At 35.1% G+C, this 12,767-nt stretch overlaps 1 protein-coding gene across 3 annotated transcripts in view; it reads right to left on the minus strand.

Moving 5' to 3' along the window:
- The window catches only part of LOC123563934 (uncharacterized), a 104,099-nt gene that overhangs the window by 27,480 nt on the left and 63,852 nt on the right, over positions 1-12,767 (minus strand). For all 3 annotated transcript variants that reach the window (XM_053518853.1, XM_053518847.1, XM_053518845.1), the window contains exons 40-47: positions 12,490-12,648; positions 10,473-10,513; positions 9,957-9,982; positions 8,853-8,977; positions 8,232-8,381; positions 7,850-7,908; positions 486-611; positions 191-353 (exon numbers count right to left, since the gene is read on the minus strand). In XM_053518853.1, the coding sequence (XP_053374828.1) occupies positions 191-353; positions 486-611; positions 7,850-7,908; positions 8,232-8,381; positions 8,853-8,977; positions 9,957-9,982; positions 10,473-10,513; positions 12,490-12,648 (849 nt within the window). The remainder of the gene's footprint in view (positions 1-190; positions 354-485; positions 612-7,849; positions 7,909-8,231; positions 8,382-8,852; positions 8,978-9,956; positions 9,983-10,472; positions 10,514-12,489; positions 12,649-12,767) is intronic.

A 12,767-nucleotide genomic window follows, 5' to 3' on the forward strand; every position in this document is an offset into this window, starting at 1 on the left:
GTATTTCAATGAGATCCGAATAAAACAGTTAATACCAAATACACAAATGTAACTTAAAACGGTTAAATACTTCATTGCAGGCTTAGAATATAAAAAGCAAATAAACGTTGCACTAGGAATAATTGGACATAAATACTTGTCACTTAAATAATTATCCGATTCTAACAGAAAGCTATTGCCAGCTACATACGGTTTATTGATATCGCCATGGTAAGGAACAACTACACAACAAGGGTTTTTTTCGTCACATTCAACATCTGTAGGTACCGCACTGTTGCCGTCAAAATGTTGGTTAATGCCTGATAAATTCTGCAAATTCTTGATCCCCGGCAAATCAGTAATGTTCTTAATAACTGAAATGGAGAAAACAAACACAAAACACTTTGTAACATCACTTTTTAATGTATTTTAGTCTAACATTTTACTTAATTTGCAAGTCTAATCTTGTACACTGCTTAGGTCAAAAAGGTAACTGCCGTGTATACCTGTCTTACAATCCCTGCCGGTGAATCCTAGTGCACAGATGCAGTTGGCTTCTACTGGAATTAATTTTTGGTCTGCAATACATTTTCCACCGTTATCGCAAGTGGTCCCAGTGCAAGGAGAACTAACTGTGAAATATAAGATTGATGTGTGCGTTATTCATTACCCATTCACATCTATTTTATAAAAACACCTTTAAGATTTATGCAATACACATATGGCGTATTATCTAATAATACCGTATCTTTATTAAGGCGCTAATCTATTTACAGCTGCATGAGAGAAGAAGGAAAAACACAATGTCAGATTGTGAAATCTTCAGCATTTAGATTATTCCATCTTTTACAAAAGAAAATCTAGAAAAATGTCAGTAATTCAAATCCTTCCTTCCTTCTTTCTATAAAAAACGGCAACTTTAGGTCTTATTAACATATCTTTACAGAACATCCGTTTTCTATCACTCCACTTTTTCATCAACGAACGAACATATGGAAAGAAAGTAATAGGATGATTAGTTCCTAGTAAAATGCTAGCTATACTACACCCCCCCCCCCCCCCCCCCGAACATTTGCCCTTGTCGACATTTTAATTCGATCTGCAAAAAACATCCCATTGTTTTTTACTGGCGATCTCAAAACTTGCTTGACTGTGTGAATCATTATGCACACCCTATAAACGACTGTAGCGCCCCCCCCCCCCACCCCCCTCTCTTGCGAGTGATCAAAACAATAAACTGACAGCTAAAAGTTGAAAAAACAGCATTTTAAAGTGACTGGTTTGCTTTGAAGGTATGTATATTCATATTTTATTTGAAACTGAACATGATTTTTTTCTGTATTTTATGTGTTAGTCTGGTTACAGGTAGAATTATAGCAAAAAAAAAAACAAAAAAAACTCGATTGATCACTGATTTTGTCCATAAATTGTACATTGTCGGCGTCAAAAGCACATATTTTCTTGCTTGAAGAATTACCTACATGTCAATTCCACTGTTTCATGGATAAAGAAACGGTACTTGTTTGGTAAAATAAAATAAAATCATTGCTAAAATCTCCAGTTTGTTTATAACCGTCAATGAAAGAAGATTCGGTGTGATTATCTGACTGTATGCATGTTGCTTTACTACTGTTCAAGTGCTTGCGACTTTCAGGAAAAGACTGTATGCCTGTTTGCGACTGACTTATATATAAAATATCGTTGTTTCCTAAGCTCCTGTAGTATTTCTTCATAATTATAACCCGCAAACAAAGTCTGAAGGAGAGTGGTATATATTAGTCACCATGCGGTCTGTCTGTTCGGTCTGTTTGTATATGTGTCCTCATAAATTTGGTCGTGCAATTACTTCGATACTATTACACCTACCTCTCTCAAAGTTTACACACAAATATCGGCAATATTTAGTTAATGTCCGTCTTATTCATTTCCTTTTCTTTTTAAAGTAACAATTAAAGGTGAAACAAGTTCACCATCATGAGACTATCATGAGACGATAGGTCGCACACAAGACTATATTTTCTAGAATTTCAACCCATTGAACTAATAAGCTTTGAAAATATGAACAGTAAATGGGGTGATTTGTAGTGAAACGGCGCCAGATTTAATCCATTAACCCTTTGTGGATCGCTTTCTTGACAGCGTCGCACAGTAAACAGCTCTATTTTAGTTTTGTCTTTGTATTTGCCATAAACACACGAAATTTAACATGAAACTTTTCTTATTTTACTGAAAAAAAAAATCTGCGAATGAAATAAGTCTCCATTTTACAAGAAGAAGGGTCATTAGATGAAAAATGAGGGTGTATTAGGTCACCTGAGCATGAAGTGCTCAAGTTGAACTTTTGTGATTACCCTGTCTCCGTCGTCCGTCGTCAACAATTTGACTGTTAACTGTAGATGTCACATTTTTGGTCCAATCTTAATGAAACTTGGTCAGAAAGTTACCCTCAATAGAATCTTGGACGAGTTCGATATTGGGCCATCTGGGCTCAAAACCTAGGTCATCAGGTCAAATCAAAGGAAAAGGTTGTTAACAGTCTAGAGATCACAATTTGGCCCAATCCTAATGACACTTCGTCAGAATATTACCCTAAATAAAATCTTGGACGAGTTCGATTTTGGGTCATCTGGATTCAAAAACCAGGTCACCTGGTCAAATCAAAGGAAAAGCTTGTTAACACTCTAGAGGCCACATTTGTGACCATATATTAATTAAACTTTTTTTCAGAATGTTATTTTTGATGATATTTAGGTCGAATTCAAATCTGGGTCAGATGGGTCAAAAATTTTGCCACCAGGTCAAATCTAAGCAAAAGCTAATTAACACTCTAGAGGACATATTTATGACCATATCGTAATTAAACTTTGTCAGAATATTAATCTTGATAATCTATAGGCGACGTTTAAATCTGCGTCAGGTGGGGTCAAAAACTAGGTCACCAGATAAAATGAAAGGAAAAGCTTGTTAACTCTCGAGAGGCCATAATTATGAAGATATCTCTATGAAACTTGGTCGGAATGTTAATCTTGATAATCTTTAGGCTAAGATCAAATCTGGGTCAAGTGGGATCAAAAACTAGGTAACCAAGTTTAACATCAAAGGAAAATCTTATTAACATTCTAGAGGCCACATTTATGGCTGTATCTTTATGAATCTTGGTCAGAAAGTTAAGCTTGATGATTTTTAGGTCAAGTTTAAATCTAGGTCATGTGGAGCCTAAAACTAGGTCACCAGGTCAAATCAAAGGAAAATCTAGTTAACATACTAGAGGACACATTTATGACCGTATCTTAATGAAACTTGGTCAGAATGTTAATCTTTTATTTTTAGGCCAAGTTAGAATCTGAATCAGACGGGTCAAAAACTAGGTCATCAGGTCAAATCAAAGGGAAAGCTTGTTAACACTCTACAGGTGGTCGCAATTTTGTCCCAATCTTAATGAAAGTTGGTTAGAATGTTACTTCAATAAAATTTTGGATGAGTTTGATATTGGGTGATCTGAGGTCAAAAACTAGGTCATCAGGTCAGTAACTCTATAACCCACGATGAAATCTTCCCAGTTTTCGAAAATAGCCGAGATCTTATTGTGACTTAACTTGTGTGTAATTGTGGTTAAAATCAAATATAAAATGTGACTTCTATCGTGTTCACAAGGTAAAATTACAAAAATTTGCTCTTTCAGGGGTCAATCAGGGGCCATTACTCCGAAACCTATCATTGGATCTGACAGAATCATCATGAAATTCAAGATTTATTGTTGTTGAATATATTTTGCAAGTTTGTATCAAATCAAACCGTAAATGAAGTCCGTATATGGCTGCAAAAGCCAAAATAGAAAATTTTGACCCTTTAAGGGGCCATAACTCTAGATTCCATAATGGGATCTGGCCAGTTTTCGAAAGGAACCTATACATTATGTCAATACTAGTTGTGTGCAAGTTTGATCATAGACGATTGCAAAATGTGGTCTCTAACGTGTTCATAAGCCAGAAATAGCAAAGTTTGGCCCTTTAAGGGGCCTTAACTCTAGAATCCATGAAGCGATATGGCCAGTTTTCGAAAGAAACCAAAATATTATACGAAAACAAATTGCGTGCAAGTTTGATTAAAGTTGGTTGCAAAATGTGGTCTCTGTCGTTTTCACAAGCCAAAACATAGCATTTTTTCCTTTAAGGGACCATACCTCTTGAACCCATTCTCGGATCAGGCTAGTTTAGTTTTCGAAAGGAACCGAGATATTATGCCAATACATGTTAATTTTAATTAAAGTTGATTGTGATTGCAAAATGTGGTTTCACAAGCCAAAGGAATGGCAAATTTCGGCGCTTAAGGGGTCATAACTCTGGGACACATAATGGGATTTGGCCACTTTTCAAAAAGGAACCGAGATATTATGCCCATACAAGTTGTGTGCAACTTTGATAAAGATCACATACAAAATGTGGTCTCTATCGTGTTCACAAGGAAATTGAGGACGGACGACGGATAGACAGACGACGGACGAAAGGTGATCACAAAAGCTCACACTGTCACTACGTGACAGGTGAGCTGAAAATAGTATACGTTCGTTCACTACATATTGCCCTAAATGTGTTTGTGAAGCATCAAGGTAGGTGCAATCACATGTACATTAGCTATGCTTTGACATACAGCCGTCGTGTTGACTACCCGCCGTAGTTTGATAATCATTTCTCATACATTTATACTTACCAAGGCTAAGTTCACGTCGGAGCTCTAGGGAAGTGTATGCTGTTGTGTAAATGATACTTTCTCCCACCTGTAAAGTAACTGACCAATCAGAAATTTGGCCCTGGAAATATGTAAAAAAATTTCCTGCACATTGAGCGCTGTGATGAAAAGCCAGGAACCAATAAACACTTCCTCGTAGCGGAGTTTGAGGAGTTCAGCTCTTCAACAAGGAAGGTACGAATGGTGTACTAACATACACCGTTCAAGTGGGTTATCGATTATAGAGTCGGTCTCTACTCAACCCCAGAGTTCGTCGTGAAGTTATATAACACACAGCTTTCGATTTGAATGTCGGAATTTGCCGATGATATTCAAACAAAGACGAGGTAGAACTCCCGCCATGTTTAAAACAACGGAAGTGGATTGAGCCAGGCTTAGCAATGAAAACGACTAAATCCGCAATGACAGATTTCCGGCGTGTGCAAGCGTTATCACTATCAAATATAAATTATTTCAAACATATACAAACATGAGAAATAACGGTTAAATCTTAACAGGTAGTAAACACGACGGATGTTGGTCCTCCATGTAAGATCAAATCTCATTGGCAAATATATTGATTCTCTATCCGGTCCGCGCAATCCCTATATAAGCAAGTACATTGGCCTACATTCCATCATTCGTTCACAATGGAGTCCATTGCCGAGCAAATTGAGGAGCTGCAACAACTCGAAGCCAGAGCTGCTGTTCTTCAGAACAGTATCCTCAATACGCTTAGGAGGGAAGAAAAGAGGTGGGGGACACCCAACGAAGAACGAATGAGGCGTTAAGGACCATCCGATCCTTAAGAGATAGAGAACAGTGGAGACGGGCAGAAAGACAGAGAATGGAGGAGAGATACATGGGTCGGCGCTACGTCAGTTTTGTTAGGGTTCACCCCTATGTCCATAGGGCTCCTGCTGATAGCACCACTGAGTAGAGATGCTACCCAGAAACACAAGTGAAACCATTATCCGTGACAAAATAGTTGTACTACTTTTGAATCTTGTTGACTGATTTACCATGAAGTAATCCCTGAATTACTAATAAAGACGTAATCGACTTTTCCGAAAATGTTTTCGTTATCGTTTTCTATTTATACGTCCATTCGCAGGATTCTTGCAGTTGCAATAGTTTTTAAAAAATCAAAGGTTCATTTTGTTGGCAGACGGACAGACAGACGGGGGTCGATCTTTAGTCCCCTCCTGTCTCCTCTCATTGATATTTTGAAATCGTCAGGTAACATTTCTTTGCGTGATTTCCATAAGGAATCGACGGTTAATTTCTTGCATGACCTAGTATTAATATACCATCCAGGACAAGTACTACGTGTGATATGTTGGAAGAAGTCAAACTCTTAAGGGTCGAAGATAGGGCTAAACAATTACGACTGAATCATGTTTACAACATTTTTCACGGCATTGCACCAAAATATCTTAATCAAAATTTTTACAGTTTCATCAATTCACAACCGTACCAGATTTAGTAAATTTAACTTTGTTGTTCCAAAAGTAAAAAGTTTTGGTGCTGATACTTTTTATTTCAGCGCAATTCAAGATTGGAATAATCTTCCCGATTTTATTAAGGCGAAGACAAATAAGCATAGCTTTAAACAGGAAGTGAGGAAGAATTTATTCAAGTGTGCACGTTTAAGAGAAACCTCTGATACCATTTCGTACTGAGACATTCCTGAAGATAAATATCTGTATTTTTATCTGTTTTAATTTTTAAATATTGAAATCATTACTGTGATAATATTCAGGTCATAAGTTATTTAGATAACGTTATGTGTTTTAATTATATACGAATATCTTACCAATTTATTTGTAAAGGTCACACATTTTAGTAGTGGACATAATGATTAAAAATATATCTACCTAATGGGACCCCATTGGAAATAAGTAATTAATTTTGCTTTGATGGGTCATCCCGGGTATTAAGATCATATCTTTTTTCTATTTAGTAAATCATAAAATATACTTGACGCAATCTTTCATGTACCAATTATGAATTAGAAATCTGTTTTAACATGTTTTTTATATTCTAATCAAAACATTTTTCAATCTATATGGGCTATTGTCTTCATTAGTTTTATTTAATGTTTTATGATCTTATGCCTGAATAAATTTGAATTGAATTGAAATAGTAGGGACACTGTGTATACATTCATTTCCTAATTCTGTATTTTATGATAGTATATGCATGTAAAACCAACACGGAATACTTGCATGTAAACGATGCTGAAGCATTCAATTCATTATATAATATATATAAGTAGGATAGCGAGTCACAGATCCTCCACCCCCACCCCAATGGATTAGTACAAGCATAGCAGGAGAGATTCGACATTAAATGACAATATATACATGATAACTGATCAATAGAGACAATTTTGTATGCATTTGTATTTCATTTACGCCCTTAAAGGACATAAATCGCCTACTGTAGTCGCAAAATTGAATACAGTGTCACTCGCAAATACGCGTTCAGATCAAATGTCAACATTGGCAAGTCGGTATACAGTGATTTTTTTTCACCGACTAGATAAAAATTGTTTTCATTCAAAAACGCAACAGATATGAAACATTTCATTTACATATATTTATGGAGTATGTATACTTATTTCAGAAAACATCATGGATTACTGGATTATAAACCAATTTGACGTGTTATTCATCAGTTTCGTGACTTGGTCGAGTGAATTTTCATGCAATGAGTGTGATCAGCCAACATTTTGTAAATATTACCTGTCAGTTTCATCTATTATATCACCATATACACATATTTATGTTAGACTTATGTAAAGCAAAATAACTAATTTCAAGACGATTTCTTACCTTCCGCGTGTCTGTTTATTGTTTTGATCACTCGCGAGAGGAAAAAGGGGAATACAGTCGTTTATAGGGTGTGATTATGCGTAATGGTAAAGAATGTCTATAATACAACACTTTCAGTAGCCAATAGATAAATTTCGACGAAAGTCTGCGTCAAAGCAAAGGAGCTATAATAGGTTTCATGATTTTTCAAGGTATATCATGGTATTGTTTTGTAATTGGCATTTCAGTAATAGTTTTAACCACCGTAACTGAATTGTCGAGCTCTGATATCACCTTAACTAGATGGTTCAGTTAAAATGTCCTACCTTCCTTAGTTATATCTGCTACAGACTTTACTGTGTAGCATCGGGTTTCTCCCTTTTTTCTAGAAACAAAATTCACAGAATGTGAATTGAAAAGACAAAAACAACAACAATGGCATCATTAAAACAACGCGTTTACTTCTGCACAAATTGTATTCAAACTAAATCTTATCGAAAGTTTACGGAATACTACGACAACTTAACTAGATCAGTATTTGTAAATGCAGAATTAATGTAATATCAAACATTTCTCGTTTTGATTTGCAGAGTAAGAGGTAGGGCATATGGCAAAAATATATTTTTATACACGACATTGTTAATATAATTTGATAAAGAATGAAACAAAGTTCAAGCCGAATCCCATTTAAGAGTTTGCAGAACTTGCCCTGGGAGTGTAGCTTGAAAACACAAAGTTCTTGTCTCCTCAACAGCTGCTGTGTATGTCACGTCACTCATACAACTTCTCGACTGGTACTCTGGTGTAAAAATCAGGATTCCAGTATCGTGACTCATACTTGTTTCTATTACCTTTGGGCTGTAAAGCAAAACAAAACCCCGAAATGAGATGTAAATTGTGTTTAGTTGGAAACATAATTTTTTTTATTATTTAATTACATTGCATGACAGATTCGTTCCTATTGGATTTTTATCATTTGTTAACACATTTAAGACCATATTTCGCTGTGTTCCTGGATATCATGTGCCTTTACGCACATACGTTAAAACCAGTAAATTGTATAATAATAATACAATGAACAATTTATAATTATTCAATATATTTATAATTAACGCGTAAACAAAAAAATATGGTCTGAGAACTGTTTTTATTTACGGCTATACAGTTATTTGTTTATATGATATTTGCCATTTTTCTACTATTTTCTTGTCTAAGCGAACACAGTAGTATCTTAAGCTACAATTATAGTAATAAAATGAAAATTATGCTCCACAAGGTTTCACTTTAAGCGTCTTTAAGATAGCACTATCAGAATACATAGATTTTTACCATTTTCCTGGAACGCCAAAGTCGTCTCCTTTTGTAGAATATAAATCAAGATGGCACGGCTTCTTTATTGTGCAAAGTAACGTTGAATCTTTAGGAAGTGTTGGATTGATAAAATGTGGTTTGGACTGTATAAAAAACAGAATTTAACTTTTCCTAACCATTAAAAAAGTTTGAAGTAATTCATTATATAAACGTCTTATATGTTTTTGCCAATACCTTACCTCTTAGGTTTTTACTCCAGCGCATTTTAATCAGGTCTACATTGATAAGCCACCGCTTTCTAGTTTCATTGCGTAGATGTATATCTTGATATGTTGTTTTTGAAGTGAATGTTTTAATGAACTCTTGTAGAAAAAAGGGTATGAGCATATTACTGTGATATCTTCGTTATCTATAACGTATGTAAATAGATGAGAGGAATATATTCAATCTAAGCCTCCGATGGTTAAGGTTTTAGCATATGCAATATAACCACCAGTCTGTTTGTCACTTTACTCGTTGTCTATTGCTTTTCTCTTCCGTCAATAGTATGCCTTTATTTGTTAGACGTAAAATAAGTAATTGTCTGTTTCAGGATGCACATACTAGTAGTGTAGATATTTTATCGACCTTAAAATGTGTACGTTTCTTGTTACCTACTCATCATTTCAGTACATCTTTAGATTTATCAAATATATACAAGATATCATGCAACTGTTTATAATCGAATGCAGTAAAAGAAATTTTATAAGATATCATGTTGTATAAGCACACGCCTACCTAACTTACCAAAACACTTGTTTGAACCAAAAACAATGAAGACAAACAGGCTGTTGCTATAGAGTTAATAATAAATATTTTTTCGACGCATTATTGGTTTGGTGCTGGCTTGAACCCCAGATATAACCAATTTTGTCATCTTTTTTTCGTAGTAACCAAAATTTCTTAATGCACTACAAATTTTTCTAAACATTCTAACATGTTCATAAATCAACGTTTTGATTGTTTGTTATCAGACTATATTTATTAGAAAATTAACCTTTGCAATAGGTTAACTTTAAAATCAGTGTTATCACAAAACATTTTAATCACCTTATCACAGCTAGCATTTTATAATTCACTTACCATATCTATGTGTACTTCGGCATCATCTACAAAATAGGAAATCAGAATTATAAATTACGAAAACGAAACGTTTGAATAAAGAATCAAAATACATGTATGCCGCTAAACCTCAGAAATGCTACAATACGCGGGCATCCGTGGCCGAGTAGTTAAGGTCGCTGACTCCGTATCATGTGTCCCCTCACCGCTATAAGGTCACAACCTCTCGCAGAATACTTCCGCTCGCGGAAGCTAACAACTTGCTTATGAAAGGCCGATTTTTCTACTTAGTACTTGTCTACCTATCATTAAATAGGGTCCGGAGTGACACCTTTGGGTTTTTCTCAAACGCCAAAAACTAGAAAGTCGCAATTATGGTAATATTGTGTCGGTGTGACGCTACAATCATCAAAAACAAACAAAAATGCTCCAATTCTGCCTAATCGAGGACTGCAAATTAAAACCTTAAAGCATTTAGATGATTCACACTATTTCAATATAATGACAACATTTAAGGATTGTTTTAAGTATACATACCGGAAACTTTAACTGCTACACATAACTCCTCCTCCGTTTTACTAAAATATTTAGAAAATAAATCATACAGGAAAATATAGAAAAAATATCCAACAGCAAAAAGCCAAGACATTTATCGTCAATATCACGTCCTGAACCGCACGTTTGTAAAATATTTTATCTAGTATAGGCTTAACCAAACTTCTACCAATCCACATTCTGCTACATTCTGCTACATAATTATTTCTTAAATAGCAGTTTTATTCAGTTTATATAAAACAGATGTTGGGCTCTTCAAATAAAACTTTCTCAAAACGTGTTGGGATTAGAACATTTTCAACTCAAAAGGGGTTTCTCAACCATTGATAGTTCCAAAGCGGTGTCCCTCTGCTTTCCTTGATCATTGATAATTATCGTACTGTATGCATTTTGTGCAAATGTCTATAGGCTGCACAGTTTTACATCACCACAACCTTTTTTTTTAATGATGCGATAATCATTCATGTGCAAGACGCCATGATGTTTGATTCCCAAATTCTACACAGACCGGATAGAGCTAGTTGATTAATGATTACCAAAGGATATTCTTAATGTATTTTATAACATACTGAATAGTCGTACCCTTAAAAGCTTGGCTTTTGATGCTCAAATTTCAAATTCCATATTAAAAATGTTAGTGTACTGACACCTCAGATAGCTGTTTTGTTGGGAATTTGTTCATTATTAATATTTCAAGTCAAACAAGTCAAAATTATGGTAAATGCAAGCTATCCTTACACAAGCCTTTCTCCCCTCCACCCTTCCTATCGCACCAGTGTCTGACAACATGTACACAAGTCCCTACTCACTTTCTTCCGTACCGATTTTTATTGCTAAACACTTAAATAACTTCGCATTTGTACCGTATTTCATTTCATATGTACGAAATAATGTAATATATTCGAATACTGTTAATGGATTTTGAAATACTCGAGTTGTTACATCAATATACATTACGTATGTTCTTTGTATTTAATAATTTACAGCAAAAGAGTGCTTTAACACTTTATGCACGATGGGCGGTTATACGTCGGGCGTAATAATTTCACAAGGGCTATGCCCTCGTGAAATTATTTATACGACGTATTACCGCCCGAGTGTATAAATAGTGTTAAAACACGGGTTTGCTATAAATTATTTCAATTCTATGCCTTTAATCTAAAACAGTAGATGAAATATAGTAGCGCTCTTTCTTGGTCGCAACAAAAACTTTGACGTCACTTCATTTTAACGTAATCGTGATTTAACAGAGACAAACATATTACAGTAAATAATACCAGATTTGATCTTACATGTATTATGTGCGTTTGCGCAGTAATTATCAATATGTTAAAGTACATGGCTGATCAGAGTTCACTACCGTGGAAAATGTATTTGATATTTACCACATATTATTATAATGGTCACTCGGTGGAAGATAGAGAATAATAGGTTAGTGCCGTAGATGAGAAAGTTTATCTGGCGAGGTGGAGGAGGTTATCGGGTGAGCCGAAGGCGAACCTGATAACGTCCGGAGCCGAGCCAGATAAACTTTCTCCATCTTAGGCACTAACCTATTATTCTATTTATCTTGTCATTACTTCATTTTCCGATATTTGGCAATTTATTTTACAAAAAAGTGTGCGACAACCGCTTTAATGACGTCATATTCGTAATGACGTCACTTATATAATGACGTGATTACCGGCAAAATCGCAATAACTTCTTCGTTTTTGAATAAAAACTCATTATTTGACCATTCATTTTCTTAGTTCGGACATTTCCAACACAATGATGATGGTTTCGTTGCAAAATTTCTTATGACAACAATATCGATCATAAGGTCACATGATCAACTGACCGTATATCACTGGTCACATGATCAACTGACTGTATATCAAAAAAGATATACGGCACCCTGATATCGGGTCGAAAATACTGCAAGTGACAGGATAAATTATCATATCTTGTACTGAAACAATCTAATATCCTACTTATCATTTCTTTCAAAATGTATTACCTGTTTACGTTTGTCTGCAGGCACAGTCGAAATGTTCCTACTTCCGACGGATTTATGTCAACTGTTCCCGTGTTTACTGCGTTCGTACTTCCAAATGGAGTATACGTCGGTTCACCCGGCATTAATCTTGGATCAGCATAACCCAAGGAAACATCTGGTCTAATTTAAAAAAAAAAGGAATATATCATTGCTTATCATATTGTAACTTTTTAGATGAGGTATTGCGTAATGTTATTTTCTTCTTCCTCTTAATTCTAATACAAGATTCTATTCTATCA

Source organism: Mercenaria mercenaria, chromosome 1 (assembly GCF_021730395.1).
Source record: "Mercenaria mercenaria strain notata chromosome 1, MADL_Memer_1, whole genome shotgun sequence".
Lineage (NCBI taxonomy): Eukaryota > Metazoa > Mollusca > Bivalvia > Venerida > Veneridae > Mercenaria > Mercenaria mercenaria.